This window comes from Strix aluco, chromosome 4, assembly GCF_031877795.1.
Source record: "Strix aluco isolate bStrAlu1 chromosome 4, bStrAlu1.hap1, whole genome shotgun sequence".
NCBI classification, from domain to species: domain Eukaryota; kingdom Metazoa; phylum Chordata; class Aves; order Strigiformes; family Strigidae; genus Strix; species Strix aluco.
The window spans coordinates 90,284,641-90,305,298 of NC_133934.1; the positions used below are offsets into that span (position 1 = coordinate 90,284,641).

Here is a 20,658-nt window from a genome sequence, read left to right on the forward strand (position 1 = left end):
GCGCGGGCGGGCGGCCGGCCCGGGGATGCGGGCGGCGCTGCGGCCGCCGGGGAGAGCGGCTGGGCGGGCGCTCGCCCCTGGGCTCCCGGGGCCGGCGCGGGGCTCGGCGGGCGGCCTGGGCCCCCCGCCTCTGGCCGAGACCTGAGGCCGCGGAGCCGCCCCCTCGCTCCCGCCGCCGCCGCCGCCGCCGCCGAGGGAGCGGCCCCCGCCCCGCCCGCGGGGGCGGCCCGCGCCGCGGCCCCTCCTCGGGGGAGGCCGGCTGCATGGGCAGGCGCGGCGGGGCACCGTGGGCGCCGGCCTCGCCGCTCCTGGGCACCAGGTAGGCGAGGTTTAAGCCGGCGGGTTAGGCTGGGGCGGGGGGAGGCGACGCGTCCCCTCAGCCGGCGGTGCTGCCGCCGCGGGGAGAGGGGCTGGCGGTTGTGCTGACTTGGACGTTTCTCCCTTCCTCTCCTCTCTCTCCCCTTCTCTCTTTCTCGCTCTCTCTTCCCCCCGCCCCCATTTTGCGCGGAAGCCGGGAGGATAATTTACTGCAGGCTTTGACTGGATCCCTCTTTCCCCCCGGCCACCGCCGGGGCTTCGGGAAAAAGGTGACGGCTTTGGCCGGGGGTCTGTAAGCGCTGGCAGCAGTTACAGTTCCTTCTCGATCCCCTTTATAAATAGGGGCTGCGGGGACGTGAAATATTATACGCCTTAATTATCAGATATCACCCACTGTGTATATGTGTGTACTTAAAGCAGAGCTAAATTTGTGAGAGTTAAAAACTCCCTCTGTTTATTCTCGGTGTGCTTCTGCGACTTGGCGTTTAATAATCAAGTACAGCGTTGTGTTCTCCAGGCTGTGAAGCCGAACGTGGAATGGATGTGTACGGAGCAAAAGCAAGGGGCTGGAGGGACCCCATTAATGGACCCCAATGGTGGGAATTTTTGTCTTGGTCATAAGGTGATACTGAAGTGTAAAACGTCTAAATTTTGGATGGGGGAATTGGTTTAGATGTGCTAATTGATACTAAAAGGATAATAATTTTTGTGGAAGCCTCTGAGAATAAGTAATACGGCACCCATCCTTATCATAAACTCTTGCATTTGGCATTTCTTGCAAAGATTGAGGCTAGAATTTATTGCAAATGTCGTATTGACCCACGGGTGCATCTTTCAGTTTAGATTACTGCTGATTTGATCCTCTGGAATCTGCAAAAGGAAAGTCTGCCAGCCTCTGTGAATAGCTTTGCAGTGTAACAGGAGTGGAGTTCCTGAGCAGAATCGCTGAGAGATATGTGAACGAGCGTGAGCAAAGCTGAGCACATCGGTATTTCTGCCTCAAACCTGGGCTCGTTCCCCAGGCAGAGTTTGTGTGTGGGGTGAATACCCTCTTGGCACCTGGAGATGATGTCGGTCGAAGGGTCTACAATAACAAGTCGGATCAAAAATCTACTTCGCTCACCTTCCATTAAGCTGAGGAGAAGCAAGCCTGGGAACAAGCGTGAAGATATAGGCAGCAAGGTGAGTGCTGTGTGGTGCGGCCAGCATGCTTTAACTTTGTTGCCTAAGGTCCCATCTGTACTAACAATACTGCTTTGGGAGAGCTGATATAAATGTAGAGTGATGCAGAGCAAGTGGTACGTGACTGTAGTCTGTCTTTTAGTTGGGATCTTTACTGTGCTGCGGATCCTTGCTGAAGCCCGGGTCCCTCTTCTGAAACACACTCTTTCTGCTTGTGTGGTATGTACCCAGTCTGCATCAGAAAGCTTTTGGGATTTCCCACGCTGTGGTGTGTGGAGTTGTTACAGATGACTGACAGGAGAAATACAATGCTTCCTCTTCCTCCATGTTTCCAACTGCTAACCTGCATTACTGGCAACTAATGATACACAAAGACCCGTTCTTCTGCGTAAGCAATTGCTCTCGGCCCCGCAAAGGAGTCTTCTGTGAGCATGTGGGGAAGGGTAACGTGGTCTGAAAGATGGAGGATGCGAGACATGTCTTAGAGATGACTGTTCAGATGGTGTCTGAACAGGCCTGGATGCGCTTTCCTCTGTGTCCTTCTCTGTGTGCCTGACCCCCTTCTCTTGGGATCTCTTGTCTGGGGTATAATTGCTTCTACCTGAAAAATCCATCATTCTTCTTGGCGTTGTGGAGAATTCCTGACAGGCAGTCACTTGCTGGGAATTGTCTGGTGCCATGAGGAGAGGAGGATGACTTAACGTGCAGGGAGAACAGGAGCTGGGTGGCATTGCCTTGTGCTGACAGCAGGTGCCTCTGAGTCAGGGCACCTCGCTCTGTCCCTGCCACTGATTCACTTGTAACCCTGGGCAAATCACTCATCCTTTGCATAACTCTCTCCATACCTAGAAAGCTTAATCCCTCCCTGCACTGTGAAGACTCAGTGAATAAATAAGAAATGCTTGTAATCCATGACTGCAAAGTGCGTTCATTTGTGTCAAAACAGTAGTGCTTCAAAATTTATCTCTTGGAGTGAAGAGTGCGTGTAAAACTTCAGGGGAAATAAGTGACAGCCAAATGGCCTGTCCCCAGCATGAAATCCTGTTCTCTGAACTCTGGCTCAGGTTGGCGTTTCCCTGAGATGGCTGTTTAATACCAAGAAGCACAATATTCTTTTCTCACCAAGCAAGAGAAAAACCTGCTTGGCTTCCTCAAAGTTGTCTAGAGAGAGGCCGTGGTGTTTGTCGTGACCTTGGTGTGCGCATGTGCATGCATGTGCCGTGTTTAACATGGGCTGTGGACTGCCAGTGAAACGTGCTTTGTAGCTGTTGCTGAAGAGCAGTTTGATCTGTTTTCTGCAGAGACCTCTGTTGAAAGAGCCAAAAGCCACCTGTAACACCACATACAGTGGGCATTGGGTTCTGGCTCTGTGAATAGGAGCGGAGGTCTGTGCACTCCTTTTCAGAGCTGGGACCTGCTGCTACGTACCCCGGGTATTCTCTGGTACCTGTTTTGTTTTCTTTGCACTTGCCTTTTGGAAGAGCTCTGTTGTACCCCTTCTGTTGTCTCCCCAGTGTGCACCCAAGGGGTGTCTGATCCCTTGGGGATATCGTGGATTCATTCCACACCATGAAATTGAGATTTGAGGGCTGGATTTTGTGTATTTTATTAGTAAGATCAGTTAATCAGTGAGATGCAGAGGAACTGCTGGGGAGTTTGCTGGTAGAAGCAATTTGTCATGATGAGGAGTTAGGTGCTGGTCTTGGTTTCCTAAAGCGATCTGCTCTGAATTGCCCTCAAATGACTTATGGCCTGCCCTCAGTGGGGCAGCTGGAGTGGGCAAGGCGAAAAGGAGCGGGCCCCTTACCAAAGATCCAACATATGTTGGGTATCTGTGGAGATGCTCTGTCTGCTGTGTGTGCGCTCCTCTGCCTTCCAGGGTGAGAAGCAGCTCTGCTTTTCTGAACTAGCAGGAAACAGATCCTTCTCTGTCTGCTATTTGGTGTGAGTGTAAATCCCTCGGGACTGAAATTGAGCATCATACACGTCGGTCCTGAAGGATCTTTGCTGACCTGCAGGGTGGGGTTTTTCAGGCATCTTTGTCTCTTGGACTTTTTGAGAAATGACTGCTCCAAGAGACGCATGTGACTCTAGTCATATGGAAATATGGAAGGGCCTATGAAGCTGGTAGCTTTGACTGGTCATCTCTGCTGAATTCTGCTTGGTTACACAGGATGGAGCAGGACTGTTGCCCTAGATTAATGCCTGAAAGGTGATATTGTGCTTTGTACGTGCAGATGTAGGTGAAGAGCCGAGCCCTCAACAGCCCTGCGGTTTCTCTGAGTCCCTCAAGCTTTTATTGCAACCAGCTGCTCAATTTAAGAAGGCCCAGGACCCTCAGTGGCACTGCCTTGACTTCCATGAGCTGTGATTTTTTTTTTTTTTTTTTTTTTTTCCCGCCTCCAGTGGAAAGCGCCCCCGGCGTCCCTGCTCTTTCCTAAACAATCCTTTGGCGGTGTGCGGCCTGCCAGGCTGCCTCAGCAGTTAGGGACAGACCCCTTGGGCAGTTTGTCGTGCTGAAGAGAAGCCCTGTGAAAATTGGCTCCTTTCAGCGAAGCAGCCGTGTGACGCTGGGCTGGACGTGGGCAGGCTGTGGGAGGCTGGCTCTGCAGAGACCTGTTTGTGCATTGCTCTGGAAGGGGGAGTGTGGGTAAGTGGAGATATTTTGCATGATGGTTATGCAGGACATGCAGTGTGTTACTTGGGAGCTGTACAAGAGAGAACTTGTTTTGTGACTTTTATTAGGACTTATTTCTTGCCTGTAATTAATGCATGGTTTTACTGTACAGCTCCAGGAGATTTCTACAGGAGTAAAACTAAGGAACCAATACATAATCATGGCTATTTAAAAAAATAATAAATAAGGGAAAAGAAGATAAGGAACAGGAGCTCTTTAAGTAAAGCTTGGTGACAAATTGGATGTAGTGGTCAGGTTTTTTCTGCTTTTTGAAAACAACTTTGGTTTTGTGGGAGTCCTGATTTTTGTTGCTGCCTGACTAGCTCTATGTGTAGACTTTTTTTTTTGTCTTCCAGTGTTCATGACTCGAATCCATTTTTTCTGTCCTCTCCAGATCTCCATTATAGTGTTGAACCAATATAGACCTAGAGTACAGTGACTTAAGCCTAGCCCTGTTGATTGTTGGGATTGTAACGTGTCAGTGTGGCGGCTGGAAGCTAAAATTTCTTCAGACAAGTTAGTTGGCCTGCATTCAATTTCTGGAGGATTACTAGCCCTACCAGAAACCCAGCCATGCTTCTGGTCACCATGCTTGTGATTCCAGCAGAGACACAGAGTGCCTCTGGGCAACTCTGAGACAAGCTGGGCACCGAGTGCCTTTGAAGCAGCATGGATCACCCTGAATGAGTGGCACTAGCAGGACAGCCGGGAAGCCACGGGTTGAGCCATCTCCCATTGCTAAAATGTCCTGGTTGCTGTAGTACCCTGCAACCTGGCTACACAAATCTCTCTCTGCTCACAGCAGTAATGCATCTGAGCAGGTACAGTTCCTGCAGGGGCTGTTCATATTGTTAAGCTCTACTCTTGTAAATATAAGCGTCTTTTTAACTGATGTAGCTGTACCTTTTCTAGGGGGTGTGTGTGGGGGTGTATCCTCAGTCAGACCGGATTATGAATGTCAACGTAGAAACAAATTGCTACAAAACCTGCTACAGGCTTTTCCCTAAAACGGTAAGCCAGTGAGTCAAAGAAACACATTTGGAAGTTGCTGCTTGTTTCTTTGATCTTTCCTGTTTTTTCTAAGCCAGAAATATCTGAAGTTGCCAGCTGAAAAGAGCTCTTTGACTAAAGCCTGACGTTCCCCAGCAGGAAGTTATTCAGCCCAGGGACTGTTGTACTGTGGTCTCCCCGCTCCAAAGTGTCATGTGAGCACGTGCAGCTGGAGCGCCTGTTCCCACTCCGTGATGCTGGCTTGGACTGGGTGGCTATGCAAAACCTTTTTGAGAGCTTTTGTTCTGAAAATGAGCCCTGACTAAGTGGCTCCTAGTGGGACAGGGTTTCCTTTTCTTTGATGAGGCGTGGTCTGTTCTGACTGCGAGCCTCTGGGCTCCCATCAGCCTGATTAGCGCAGCAGAAGCATGTATGCGTACCTCTGTGTCCTACTGGTGAGCAGGCACAGATTTAAGAGGGAAGCAGATCCATGGAAGCTTGAGACCCCTCATGCCTTGTCATGCCCATCGTGTTCCCGATGCAGTTCTCCAGCTCCTCAGTCTCCTGAGAAGCTGCAGGACTCCGCTAGGACTACAAGCTGTCCTGGACACAGGAGAGTGGAGTCATGTTTCTGGCCTGGCTGTAGCTTCCTGCCTTCAGAACACAGTCCTTTTTGTTTGAAAATATTGTAACTTCCAACATGAATCAGTTTCGACTGCTACTGGTCTTAACCGGATCGGCTGAGAACTGCTGAACCTGAACTGGAACAGAACCAAAAACCACACAAATTTGATTCACTGATATAAACGCTTCAAAAATCATCACCTCTTATTAAATCATTTAAGGTGCAGCTGAGGCTTGTTGCAGAGTGGGATTCTTTCGAAGTCTTTGGGAAAAACTTGGTCCTGCAGCAGCAGAGCCTGCTGGGTTCCTCGTGGGCAGCGTTTCCCAGGGAGCTGGATGCGGGGCTGAGCAACCTGACTGTGTGGGTGAGGTAGAGAGCAGCCTGGCTGATGCTGTCAAGTTTTTGTTTTGCCAGGATTTGGAAGGGTCTTTTACATAATGATGGTGCTTTTGAGGAGCTGTTCAGCACAGTATTGCCCGATTCCCCTTCTCCACTCTGCTGGAGTCCGAGCAGTGCTCGGCCCATCAGCTCTGGGACCAGTGCAGCCAGTGGCACAGCTGAGAGGATCCATCTCACCCTGGTCTGGCCTTCTGCTGCTGGGCCTGTTCTGCTTCAACATCCATGAATGATGCTTGGCCCCGGTTAATAGCTCGGGATCTCTCACCGCTCTGCACTGCTCAGTCTAAACACACACAATTGCTTCAACAGCTTAGGGGCTGCTGTCCAGAGATAGAAAAGATTGCATGTCTGTCTTGGGTCAGGCTTATAACAGTGTCCCTTAAAGCAGGGGCCAAAGGCTGGTTAGCTTCTCCATAGCCAGACCCTGCGTTTCAGTGGCATGTCTGTATCTGTGGATAGAGTCGGTGGAACAACTGAGAGTGTCATAGCTCAGGGGCTGAATCCTTCCCTGCTGGGCTGCTCTGATCCCCCCTGCTCCATCCTCCAATACATGGTGCTCAAGATGACCCTGTGTTTGTTAACAATTCCACGCACTGGTTTTCCTCGTTCCATTCTTCACTCTGAGTATTATGCCTCATCCTGAAATTACAGGGTGATCTGGCTGGCTCTCCTGGCCTGAACTGGAGCCAAACATGAGTGTTAAATGGACTTACGGCCACAGGGCATATCAAAGCCAAAGTTTTTTCTGCTGGTGGGACTGCAGCACCAATTGCTTTTGGTCCTTGAAGGACGGTGGATATAAAAGTATACAGCAATTCCACGTTTGGTTTTGTAGCCTGCAACTGTATCCATGAACCACTGTGATATTTCTTACCAATCTTGAGACCGGGTTGCTGGAAAGATCCACCCTTCTATCCACCCCTAAATAACGTGCTGTCTTTACCATGAAAGACAGCAGGAAGACCTCTCCTCGGCATGGGGGGAGCAATGATGTGCCAACAGCTGGGGTGCAGTCAGCATAAATAACACGAACCAGGTCATTTGTCTAGTGGGTTTGAATGGTTCTTGCTTCCCCTGGGCGATCATACACTGCTTACCTGGGTGGTCTTTTAGAGCTGCTGAGGTCTTGCCTTGCCTGTTGCTCTTCACCTCCTTCAGATGAGCTGGGTATTCTGAGAAGGCACGTGGGACTTAGCTAACCTGGCTGGAGAGACTTGTAAGCAGGTTTTACTCTGTCCCTGCTGTGCTGGATAAGCCGTACACATATAGACTGACGACCCCCTTTTGCTTGTGGGCTGTTGTTCTGCAGGGGGCTGTGAAGCATGTAGTGTTTTGCCAAAGACCTGGCTGGGATGGTAAGATGGTGGAGGTCAGGGCTGGTCAGAGGTGTTGCAGATGGTACATTTGCTGCTTGCTGGTCAGAGCTGTTGTTCACTGTGGTACAGGGAGGGTTGGTGGAGAAAGGCATCCACAGACACCGTGGGAAGACACCTCCTCCAAAGTGTACCATCTGTTTCACTAGCTGTGTGCTTGGTACTACCTGGGGTCTATCACCTCATTTGTTTCAGGAGGGCAGAACAGTTGAAGTGATGGTTGGGAGTTGGGCCAGGTTGGACCACTGTCTGCTTCTGTATCATCAAGGGTCTGCAAGTGCCTGTAAAATGACTTGTATATTATTTCACTCTTCTCTGTGTCTAGTGGAAAACAACTGCAGGGTATCACCTCCATTTCTAGCTGAGAAAGTGGCGGTCAGCATTTTGTTGGCCTGGCAAATTTGAGTAGATATTTTGCTTCCTGTTTATCAGGTCTTAGGGAGAAGTTGCTTGATTAGCCTTGGTACAATTTTTCTCTGTGAAAGCAAACACCATGTACTAGCTAGTCTTTGGCTTTTTACAAAAAGTCTCTTGTCTTGATGCTTGGGGCAGGGAGTGGCACTTCATGGTGCTCAAACAGTGCTTAGCAGAATGAAGCCCTGATATTAGTGCTGAGTGATCCCAGCTAAGGTCTGAATAATTAACTAGCACCAAGCCTAGTTTCAGTCACTTCGGGCTTCTGTTTGTGTCTGATGTACCTGCCTCTGCAGAGCTGGAAGTTTCTGAGGGCTCCTGTACATGCATAGCAGGGTTGCAGTGTGCTCTCTGCTCTGGTTTCCAACTCCAGATGTGGGCTGGTCCCTGTGCTTGAAACCCTGTGGGCTCTGCCGAGGCTGTACGCACCAAAAGGTGGCTGCTGCAATTCAGAAAAACCTCGCGCTATTTCCTTTCACCACAGTGCTGCTTAGCTTTGCCCTGAGCATGTCTGCATGTCGTACAAGGAAAATCCAGCTGAGGCCTGCGGCTGTTGTAACTAGCAGCGTATCTGTGCCATGTGGTCTGTCTTCAAAAATATTAGTGCAAAGGTGAGTTGCTGCTAATATTTATATGACCATAGACTGCTGGAGCATCCCATCTCCACCTTGCTTTGGTGAGCATTGGACAGACATGGGATAAAGTAGACCCAGCCCAGAGGAGCTTCAGGCTTAAAAAAACCGCCAAAGGTGTGGGGGGAACGGGACATGCTTTTCCTATACAGATGTGGCTCCAAACTCCCGCAGGAAATCTGAGGCAGACCTAGAAATTGAATCCTGATCGTCTGAGGCCAAATCTTAGCCTTAGCCACAAAGCCCAGCCTCTTGCAGATTACCAGGGATGTTTCTCACCTCTCCTACCTGAGGACTGTGCGTTCACTTAGGATTATTTGCTTAAAAGTCCCCAAACTGTGCTGTTGTAAATGCTGACTTGGTTCCACTGTCACTAATTATTTCAGTAGCTCTGGTGATGATGACTTTCCAACAGGCTCAAGAAGATTAAGCACCATATGAATTAGAGCTGTGGAAACCCCAGTAAGCCTTGTAATTTTGCTAGTGTCCCAGGAGACCAGTACTGTTGTTAGTTACTGTGGGGAAACTCTGATTGAAAATAGTACTATAGCAGCGTCTATGAACTGCTGGTGTATTCAGTGTTTCCAAGCCAATAGCAATAAAAGCCAGTCCTGCTTGTTCTCCCAAATACAGTATTAAAATTCACAATTGGTCAAGAAGGCTATGTGATTTAACAATTAATATTTAACAATTAACAATTTCTTACCTGGTGGAATTTGAACAATGACATTTCTTCCTTACAATGATGGTTCTTTTATTTCTGCATCTCCCAAACACTTTGCGTAGTTAGGCTGAAATTATCCCCATCATGGATCCAGAGAGACTCCTTTCTCTGGAAGAAAGTAGATTATTGGAGGTCGTATAGTAGTAGAGAGTCACAACGTTAACAAATGGCTTGAGAGCAGGCAGATGGAGGAGTTTCTGAAAGAAGGAGAAAGCAACTTCATGGCAGTATCAATGGATTCAAGGATACAGACTTGTAAAACACTCAGTTTCCGTTTTTCTTCCAAGCAGGCACTGTGAACAGTGCTGCCTGTTCAGAAACCCTTCCCTATCGACAGACAGGCCCAGCACAGGGCAAATTTCAAGTGCTAGTACTGAAGTGTTAGCTATGTCTCCTGTGCTGAACAGTGGTAGCCTTTGAGTGCTCCCAAGGGCTTTGAAATTGGTTGCTCACCTTTTGAGTAGCACAGAAGGGGCTGCTTGCCTTTGAAGTCTTGTTTATACTAGGGATTCTTTCATTTGGGGGGAAAAAAGAAAAAATGCACCATTGCTCAGTGCAGGACTTTGTACCACAGGAGCTTGAGTTCATGACACAGTCCCTAATGCAATCTAGATGCTGGAGTTGCTGGAACACTGAATAGGACTGAGGGTGAGAGGAGTGTGTGCAAGACCTGCCTCCTTATTTGGTGACTGCTCATGGTGCTCAGAACTTGCTGTGCTCTGTTCTTCAGCCATGGCCGTGCCACAGGGCCGTGACCTGAACCATAAGGGGATGGGGATGGTGTCAGAGGTATCCAGAGTTGGCATGAGCATAAGGGTGTGCTTGGCCAAACACTTGCCTGTGCTAGAAACAATCTGCAAGCTGAGCTTCCATGACAAGCTCTCTTAATGGTGACACAGCATCCAGAGAGTCTACTGAATGATCCTGTCCCTCAAAGAAACAGGCTATACCAGTAAAAGGACTTCTTTTTGCCAGTTACATTGCATCAATATTAGCGTCTTTTCTGCAAGAGCTTTGTCTGGGCTGAGAGTGATGTTTTTCATGCTCCTAACCAATGCTTCTGTGCTGCTGAAATGTGTAAAGGTAGAGTGAACCTTGAAGCAGAGCTCTATATTCTTTAAAATGCAGTTAATGGTTCTGGGTTCCATGCTCCGCTCTTCAGACTGTCTCTGAGCCTCTTTTTTCCCTCAATACAAGACAGACAGGATACTTACCCACTTACTGCAAAGTGTCCCAGCATCTAGGGCTTTAAAACAGCTGCGTAATTCCTCACGTTTGGCTTATCTCCCAGTTTTCAACTAGATATAGTAGTGGTCCCGAGCGCAGTTGTTTCAAACCTGCTTTGGGGTGTCATCCTTCTTGAGCAGCTGGGTCCAACAGCATTGCTGACTGTAAACTGGAACTGACAAATTTGGGATCTGCTTTGTTTGTTTAAGCCCATCTGGTCCCAACTCAGCTGGTGTTGTTGGACTGAGTCATGGCCAGACGGGCTTCGAAAATGGTTCGGTGTATCTTGCCCAACTGCGAGGGCTAGCTGGAGGGTGTTTGCCCAGCCTGACCCCCGCTACAGGAGTGGTCGTGGAGGGGAATGGAGACAAGATGACATAAAACGCCCTTAATGAAACGCATTAACAAATATTTCTGATGAGTGTGTGGCGGGCCTCAATGGATGTAGTTGTTTCTAAAAGCCTGAGCTGCTTTTGAGGCTGGAACTGGGATTCCGCCTCCTCCTGCGCCGGGAGGATAATCTTCCTGCCTTGATAATCCACGGTTTGCACTGCATGGCTCTGCAGGCTTCCCCAGCTAAGCTGCTGAGATGCATTTTACACGCCATCAGCAGTGCGAGTAGCTGGCGCTGGGGAGGATGAGGGGAGGGTGCTCTGGGCTGGAAGGAGCTTCCTTCAGCTTCCTTGCTGCTGACTGCTCTGGCTGTGTTTTTGGCTGGAACTTCTGGAAGAGCGGGTCTCCTGCATCACCCTTGTGGTGGGTGGGTTATAGATGCTGGATTTGCGAAGTTTTTGGCCCACTTTCTGTAGCGGGGCTGCAAATGTACTTTCTGATGTCCGAGACCCGTGATAAATACGTTTTTGATGGAGCCATCCGTGGAAGACAGAGCGTTGTGGTGAGGGAGAAGATGCAGCGCCTGGGCTATCTCTGCCGCGCATCGGGGCCGCTCCAGGTCCTTGGAATGAACATCTCGGGAGCGTCTGGACTTAAAAAACGACCGTTAATAAAATGGCCAGCGGGCGATGGACGGCCTAACGCGAGGTGTGCCGGAGCGGAGGCCGCAGCCGGTGGGCGACGCAGCACCAGGGCTGCAGCTGCACCGCCTGGCCCGCTCGCTGCTTGCCGGCAGCTTCCCGGGCCGGGCGGGCTCCATCTGCCCGCGGCGCCTCCCCGCCCGCCTCCCTGCCGGGGGTCGGTCTGGGCCGGGTCGGCTTGCCGGCGCCGCGGGAGGGGCGGTGCCTGCCGCCTCCTGTCGCCATGGAGACGCCGCTTGGCCAATGGCGGGCGGGGCCCGCCCTGGCCCCGCCCCTGGGCGGTGGTGGCGCGCCATGTGCTCCCCGCTGGTACCGCTCTCCCGGTACCGCTCTCCCTCCCGGTGCTCTTCCCGGGGACTGTACCCTCGGGTGAGCCCGTGCCAGTTAATTTAAACACAGGCTTTGGAAAAAACGGTAAAACCGAGCTTCCAGTCTAGACAAGCCCTATATTGTATCAGAAATAGCATGGCCAGTAGGGACAGGGAAGGGATCTTACCCCTGTACTCGACACTGGTGAGGCCGCACCTCGATTACTGTGTTCAGTTTTGGGCCCCTCACTACAAAAAGGACATTGAATGACTCGAGCGTGTCCAGGGAAGGGCAACGAAGCTGTTGAAGGGTCTGGAGCACATGTTGTACAAGGAGCAGCTGAGGGAACTGGGGGTGTTTAGTCTGGAGAAGAGGAGGCTGAGGGGAGACCTCATCGCCCTCTACAGCTACCTGAAAGGAGGGTGCAGAGAGCTGGGGATGAGTCTCTTTAACCAAGTAACAAGTGATAGGACAAGAGGTAATGTCCTCAAGTTGCGCCAGGGAAGGTTTAGACTAGATACTAGGAAGTATTTCTTTACAGAACGGGTTGTTAGGCGTAGGAATGGGCTGCCCAGGGAGGTGGTGGAGTCCCCATCCCTGGAGGTGTTCAAGAGGCGGGTTGACATAGTACTTAGGGATATGGTGTAGTTGGGATCTGTCAGTGCTAGGTTAATAGTTGGACTAGATGATCTTCAAGGTCCCTTCCAACCTAGATGATTCTGTGATTCTGTGATATATAATATGCTCAGAGTCAGCGCGGTCTGCAGACAGGTCTGGTCCTTCGTGGTGGAGCTCTGGTGACCAGGGCTCCAGGCTGACCAGCAAGGCTGGAAGAGAGCACCAGGTTGCCCTGGCTAATAACTACTGTCCCCGGTGGTAGAGGATGTGGTGGCGTGAGGTGCGCTGGGCAGCTTCCAGCTCTGCATCTCTGCTGAGGGAACTGCATTGTTGTCTTAGTTCTAGAAAATCTTCCTCTTTCTTTAGTGAAAGAAAAGCATTTTCCAGGGCACCTGGGGAACTCTGAGAGCATCAGGGGTGGAGAAATACTGCTCACCATGGAGAGTCTTGTGATGACCCAGTGGGAAGAGGAGAGTGCTTGCTGCAATAAGGCATTTACTTTTGCTGTCACTGCTTTCCAGAGGTTTAAAACAGTTGGGAACACTCATCACCTACTGCCTAAAGGTTTGTTGGCAAGCAACAGAAACTCTTTCTGCTGGTAGTTTTTTCTGGCACTTAGGGCCTGTTGTAGTGGGAGGAGCAACCCGGCCCGCCTTAGCCAGCAGCCCTGGCTGAGGAGGGGAGGAGGCTGTGTAAAGAGTACTGTAACTCTCCGGGCAGAGAGGAGCTGCTAGTCCTGCCCTGGGCTGTGGGGAAGGGACTTGTGGGCCCGAAGCATGTTTGTGTAGCGTTTGGGATTAGTTGAGTCTGGGAGCTCTCGTGCTGAGGAGATGGCAGAACTGTAAATCATCAGTGATCTACGTCAGCTGCGGAAGCACTTAGGGCAGAAGGAAGGGCTTAGAAGCAAAATCCATTATGAAATGTCAAAGTGGGTAGTTTCCCCTTGCTGGAGGGGGGGTCTTGTCTCTGGGCGGCACAGGGAACGCAGCTTATGTGTTGTGGTCATCTCTCTGGAAAAGGGAATTTACTTCCAGGTCTGCTGCCTGTGTTCTGTCCCACGTCCTGCCCTCCCACTCTGTAGTGATTTAATTTGGATGCTTTTCTCAGATCCCCAGAAAGGAAAGTACTGTAAACAGCTGCCAAGCAGGGTTTTGCGTTGTAGAGCATACTTAAATGCTGGGGCCTGGTTGGATGATGGTATGAGTATGTTTCTATTTTTCTGCATGTGTGTGTTTAATAGGAAGAACATATTCTGTTCTAGTTGAGTGTATGTTACTTTTCTTAGTGTGCCTGTTAGTACAGTAACTTACAACCCACTCTTTTCCCCTGCTTCTAAAGTGACGCTGGTATTGTGTTACAGCTGTAATGTACACAAAGTCTTGCACAACTCTTCGTGTAACATATTTACAGTCATGATGACCTTGAAGGGTTTAAAAGAAAACTAAATGCAAACTCTGGCACCATTCCTGTGGATACTTAAACATGTGCTTAATTTTGTGTGAGGTAGTATGAGCATGAGTAGTTCCATTTCACCCAATGGATGTAAAGATAAGTGCCTCTGTGGCTGATTGCAAGATCAGAGTCTGTGTATGATGATTCTTTCGTGCACATAACTGTCTGTGTGTGCACGCCTTATGTATATCACAGTTGTCTTTATCCTGTTGTTTTGACCAGCTCAGATGCACTTTGTCTATTCATCCATATTCCCTGGGCATGTTGCTAACCAGTCCTGTGAAGCCTGGAACAAAGACTGTTTCTCTTTCCCTGTTTCCCATCCCCCATATAAACAGTGAACCAGAGAAATTCCATTTTTCTTTTGTACCCCCATCATCATCCCCAAAATGTGGACTTGGTTTCCCCTTTTCTCCCCAGCTAGAGGCTCCTTGACAGAGCCTTCTCTCATCCAAGCAGAATGCTGACCTGACATATTCAGGAAGGGAAGTTTCATTCCTGAAGTTACAAAGAGGTTTATGCAAGGATAAAGCTATATTATTTATACCCCAGAACAAGAGACACCCATCTCTGCAGAGGTCTGAGATGGTGGTCATTAACTTTTCCACATCGCATAACCAAAGATGCCATCCTTTTTTAGATACTTCTGAAAGGTTCATTATACCTTCCTCCTCTTTGAAGTCCAGTCCCATTGGATTCAGACATGAGAAAAGGCAAGATTTTTTCTCTTTTAAAACACATTAACACCCCCCACACCCGCCCCCCCCCCCCCAGTATTTAGGTGTTGCAGAGAAAAATGTGATGAAAGGTTGTTTTAATGTGTTCTGGAAAGACTGGCAGAGCTGTCTTTACAGCCCATGAGGGGGACAATCTGGTGAAAGGCACATTAGTTATCTGGTATGTAGTCATCTACTTGTGGTAGCCGGAACATCCTCCTTTAGGAGAGGGAATATAGCAGAGACTGTGTCTCCCTGTGGGCTGCTGCCTGGGGTTTGGCTCATCTCGGGTTATGTTAAAACCTAGGCCTATCACTGGGATCAGTATCCTATGGGTTTATAGCAGGCACCTCTCTCATCTACCTGTCACTGAGGTCCCTGCAACCAGTGCTGAGGGAAGTGCATTTTGGATGTTGGTCTGTGGCACCTGCACCTTGTCCTTGTTTCTTTTCAGTGCAAATAGAGCTGTGCAAATCGGACCATCTTCTGTTTGTCCAGTCTTTGAGTTTAGAAGATTACTTTAAAATGCAAGTGAATACTGGCAGATGCTCTGTGTAGTTCATATCTGCCCTTACACTGGCCCACACTCTGGTCACCTCTATGTGGTCTCTTGGCAGTCAGACATTTTATCTTGATGTGACAAGAGCTGGCTGTTAACTTACAGTTATAAATCTGTCAGGGCTATGGTGGAAGTCTGTCAGTGCTGTGCAGGTGGCGAGTGGCTTGCTTAGCTATGACTTTTTTTTTTTTTTTTTTCCTCTAATACAGCTTGTATTTCTGCAGTGGTAGAGCCTGTTCTGGTCACAGTGGAGCAGCGGAGTTAATAGCGTTTATGGGACATTCTTTCCAATTGCTGTGGTCTAAACATATGTACACCAGCATTGAGTTACTTCTGCCTGGAAGTAAGCCACAGAGCTATATATAAAATACGTTTGAACTGTTGCAGTAATGTTGTTGGTATAAATAGGAGAAAGGGGTAGCACCAGGGCTTCCCTTCCTTAGAGCTGATTCCAGAAGACTTCCCAGTGCCCCATCTTCAGTGGAAAAGGCTGGGGAAGGTGGCTGAAAGCAACAGCAAAATGCCATACAGCTAACCTTCAGGGAAGAGCATAAAGTATGAGATACTTGGGTCTGGAGCACTGGCTTCCTGCTTGACAGTTGCTCAGTTCTTTTGTGGTGGAATATCTGTCAGAAAACCCACAGGGTTCAGTTTGCAGCGACAGGGTCCCCCAAAGCCACGGAGTTTGGTTTGTGACAGTCTCTTGGTTTCTTGTGACTCCAAAACTTGCTGAGTTTTCTTGAAACTCCTTCTGGCAGACGTTTCCATGCTCAAGCTATTAGACTAATAGTCTGGGTACTTGTGGAGCTTCTAGTTGCCTTGGTCATCATGTTGTGACACACTGTAGGGTGCAGGATTTTGAAGTGACATCATTGTGTGGCCTCACAGGTGCATTGGGATGCTGCTGTCATCTTTTGAATCATGTGAAGCATGCACAGTACTTCTCCCTGGCAGTGCTTGTAAGCAAAATGACTTCTGCAATTTTTAAGTACCTTACTGGTTCTTTGTATGAGATTGTTTAGTGCAAGTCTTTGCTCAGTCAGCTTGACTGCTGTAGCAGATTGTGCCAATTTCTGTGGTTCTTTCTGTCACTAATAGATTTTTTTTCTCACCCAGAAGAAATGGAGGAAGTGACCTCTATAGAAATAGCAGAAAGTGCTGAGAAACACTGGGCAGCCAGTTTTAGTCTTGTCTTGTGGCTGATGTTAATTTCATCTTTAAACTCTAAGTGCTTGTTTGTTGTTGGCTGATTTGTAAACAGATCCTTCCACAGTACCATCTCCTAAGTGCTTTATTGCTGGTATCAACCTGTGGTGTTCTAAGGACATAAGAGAGGCAAAGTTTGAAGATAGAAGTAATGTCTTTTCTTAAACACACTGATACAATTAAAAGAAGAAAGGCAAGATTGTGGGCATGTGGGAACATTTTCAGGGTTCAGTGCTCCTTGAACAATTCTCTTCAATCATTTCTGTCTGCAATTTCTTTTTTTTAAGAGTCTGAATCATCAGTTCTGTTCTTGCAACCTGACAATCAGCTTCATTTCATCCAACGCCTCTTCTCTGGTTGCTGGTGGGAATCGCAGCCTGCCTTCACTCAGGGGCCAGTTCCCGTGCAGGGGTGACACTAAAGCTTGTATCCAGCAGTTGCCCACTACCTGGCTCCCAGTGCACCACAGCAAGGAGTGGACACAAACCGCATAGAAGCTTTATAGCTATCTTTTTGCTGGAGGACATAAAATACAGTTTGAGTAGGGTTAGCATAGTGGTTCAGTACAAATGACAGTCAACACAGATGTTCTGACTCTTAAGTGTTCCTTTGCTGTTCAGTCTTACTGCTTGCCCTTCAAGTGTCTGTCTACTTTGTATATCTTTTGTTTAAACTGCTGAAACGTACTTAGGACTCATAGTTCAGGTCTTTCTGAACTATACATGTCGCTCAAAGTTATTTCTTACCAAGGAAGATTCTGCTAAATGCTTCTGAGTAGGTGAATGCATCTAAAACTATTGACCGGAAAATCATGCGTTGGGAGCATTGACTCTTTGCTGAAGACTGGAGTTCCATAATCCCTTTTTTTATGTTCTGTTTTTTGCAGCAGCAATTTTTGCTGAGATCTGAACATGTGAAAACAGAAGTACTTTGTGAAGTGTTGAAGGAACAGGAGTTGGTTGTGCGGCTGGATCTAGGTTTTTCTGAATTTCTAAACAAGGGCAGTAAAGAAAGGGGTTTTTAAGCCTGCGGATAAATATTGCTTCCTCTGAGTGTGGTTTTACTTCCTCAGTTCTCACATTTGGTAATTCTACCAGTTACCCACACTCCTGAGCCTAAATGCAGGCTAAAGGAGACCTGCTTTTTCAGTGTTATTCCCCTGTTTCAGGGTTTTAAGTCACGTAGATGGCAGCCTTTTCCCTTTTCCCTTTTTCTTTTTGTTAAGTCACCTTTAACGAAATCCTCAAATAACTCAGCTTATGTTGGTCTATTGTACTTCTCAATTACAGATTTTGTTTCCTTCAGGAAAAAAAAATGAAAAGGTTCTTGGGAAAAATCACAGGAAGAAGTGATTTCAGGGCAAAGTATGTGAAGAAGGAAAGTGGTCTGAATGAATGATTTAATGAGTTTATTTAGGATTGCTTTGTAGTTATCTTTACAACCTTTTGTCTTTCTGTGGTTTATTGTCTAGTGGTGGTTTCCTCTGTGTGTGTGTGCGTAAGGGAGAGAGGCTCAGTGGTGTTTCTTGCTGCTCACTTGCAGGGGGGAGTTATTCAGGGCTTTGGGGTGCTGGGTCTGGGCCATAAAACTTGCAAGAAATTTTAACTGTTTGGAAAAGACTAAACCAAGTTCTGCATCTCGGATAGCAGTGCCTGTGAACGATGATTGCCTCTCCTGTAGTACCAGTTTGTATCTCTGAAGCAGAAAGATGTCCTGGCAGTACGTACCTGAGTGAGCACGTGTGGGTTTGCTGGAGTTTTCCGTGCCAGTGGCTGAGCAGTAGGTGCAGTGATGGGGACACTGTGTTACCCGTGAAGGACTTTCCAGCTGTACTTGAACAGGAGGAGGTGACAGCAAGGTTGTTGAGAAGACAATGGAAATCTTGAGCTGTTCTCTTAAGTTTGTTTTCTCAGTCTTTGGCCCTCATTCCCATGTATCACTTCTCCTGCAGGACATGAAGAAATCGCTTTGTGTTCAGTATGCATGTTGACTGACAGATGTGAAGAGCTTCTTAATTCTAGGATGCACAAAGGGCAGATGATGATAAAGGCTGTTCTGTAAGAAGCTTATTCCTCAGGACAGAGGGTGGGGAGAAGTGCAGGAAGGGATTGCCAGGAGCTAGGTAATGAGTGGTGGCTGGGGGTGGGCAGGAAGCTTGGGTGGCTCCTTCTATATATCCTGATTGGTTTGGGGTAAAAAAGAAATCTCTCATGCTTTCCTTTGATTCATTTTTAAGCATTCTTTCAAAATATTGTCCTTAGTCTCAAGCAGCAGTGAGATACAGCAATGGTACAGTATCGTCCACGTAGTAGACAGCTGCTGGAATTTGGGAGGGAGGTGAGGTTATCCCAGCTCTGCTGCTAATTTGTTGCATGACCATGATCAAGTCATTTTACCTCAGTGTTTCTGTTTTTTTGCCACCTAGTCCTCTTATATCTGGTTATAGATTGCAAGCTGTGTGAGAGTACATGTTGCTACCTGCTGTAAGCACAGGAGGCCTTCATGTTCATTGGGACTTCTTGCAAGTACTGTGAAACGAATACTAAATAGCCCAGACAACATTTAGAGAAAGACTGAATACTAATCTCTTAACTGCCTGCCTCTTTCCATAGGGGTGTTGTCTGTGTGATAAATGCTGTGTACTCGCTCTGTCCCTCCTGTTGTATTTATTCTAATCTTAGCATCTTTTAAATTACTGATAAGTGGGGTTTTTTTAATTTAAATTGGCTTAAAACAAAACCATTTTCTAGTCCCTTGAGGATGCGAGTATGTACTTTCCCCCATAGCATCACTGCAGTCTTAGGGAGATGCATGTGTAGGAGGACAAGGTGTCTAGTCCTGGAGTGGTTCAGGTGTTAGACAGGAGCCTTCAGGCACTGGGAGAGGTGAGCTCTCTGACCTCCTGTGGAGGGGACAGATACCTGCTCTGTGTAAGGAATGTGGGCATGAAAAGGTGAGGCTTTTACATACAGAGAGGCTCTTTAAATCTTCCCTGGGGACTTAAATACACTACTTACACCTGTTCCTTTCTCCAGAAGACCTGTGTGGTTGCCTTCATGGCTATGAGGCCTGGTTAGGTAGGGATGAGATCTAGACACACAGTTTAGAAGTAGCAGTCGATGACTTTTAGGACAGAACTGCTGTGTGAATCAGTGGTGAAGGATAAAAATAGATTGATTTGGCATGGGGCGTTACGCGTGAATAAAGAAATCACAGATGAATTATGAGTGTCACCTTAGGCAGGCTGATCAAAAGGCTTTTCTTCATCCTCAATAGCTCTACCTTGTGTGTTTCTACTCTTGGACTCAAGGTTGACCACCAAGTTCACCCTCCAAGCCTTGTGAAACAGTGCACTTATACCAAAAATAAGCCCCAGTGAGAAGAAATGAAGGAAAGGGGATTGTAGCATGGTGTGTTTCTTGAAGCACTGAGGTGTGGCTTTCCTTCTCTGGCTCCCCTTGGCAGGGTAAACTGTGGGGAAGGCTTTCTGCACCCTCTCTTTCAGTCTGTCTTCCCTGTGTCCAAGTTTAGTTTGAACATATGCGTTGTTTATAGAGTTCAGCAGGAGGTGATTTAGGACAGAGCTCCTTGCTACGGTGGTATCGGTATTAGAAACGCCCTGTTATGGCCTGTGTGTTTGACTTCTCCGGAGTCAGGAGTTATGCAGAGCTGCTGCAGTTTCCTTGGAGGGGATACCCGTCTCTGACACAAAGCTGTGGACTTTTAACCGTTGGCTGTTTGTATTTAGGAGCAGGCCCAGCTTGGGGCCGGGGCTGTGGGGAGGGAGCTTGGCAGAGCTGCAGAGGGAGCCTTGCCAGCCCATGCCCACATCCCTGTTTGGCTCTTGTTCTTGTCTCTTGCTTCTTGTGAGTGCTAAAGCCTGAGCGAGACAGAGGGGAAAGAGCCTTTCCTATCTGGGAAGTGATGATTTATGATGATAAACAGTGACCCTTATGCTGAGAGAATCCTTTGTTCCTGCTTGATTTCAAACCCTTATATGAGTAACTGAAACGCTGCCCAAGGGAGCTGTATTTACTTTTTTTTTACTACTTCTACTCACTGAAGCACTTTCTTTGCCTATATTCAGGCCCGGTGCATGGATTTGGAGGAGACCAACATATAACACTGCCAGAAAGTCAGAAGTTGCTTCCTTTGATCTCCACTGTTGGGACAGATTGATGGGGGAGCATTGCAAGTCCTCGC

At 48.2% G+C, this 20,658-nt stretch overlaps 1 protein-coding gene across 4 annotated transcripts in view; it reads left to right on the forward strand.

Annotated features, from left to right (window-relative positions):
* Window positions 1–200: 200 nt before the first annotated feature.
* MAPKBP1 (mitogen-activated protein kinase binding protein 1) overlaps window positions 201–20,658 on the forward strand; it is a 103,945-nt gene continuing 83,487 nt past the window's right edge. For all 4 annotated transcript variants that reach the window (XM_074824170.1, XM_074824172.1, XM_074824173.1 and 1 more), the window contains exons 1-2: window positions 201–319; window positions 1,157–1,500. In XM_074824170.1, coding sequence (XP_074680271.1) covers window positions 1,384–1,500 — 117 coding nt within the window. In that variant the 5' untranslated portion in view covers window positions 201–319; window positions 1,157–1,383. The remainder of the gene's footprint in view (window positions 320–1,156; window positions 1,501–20,658) is intronic.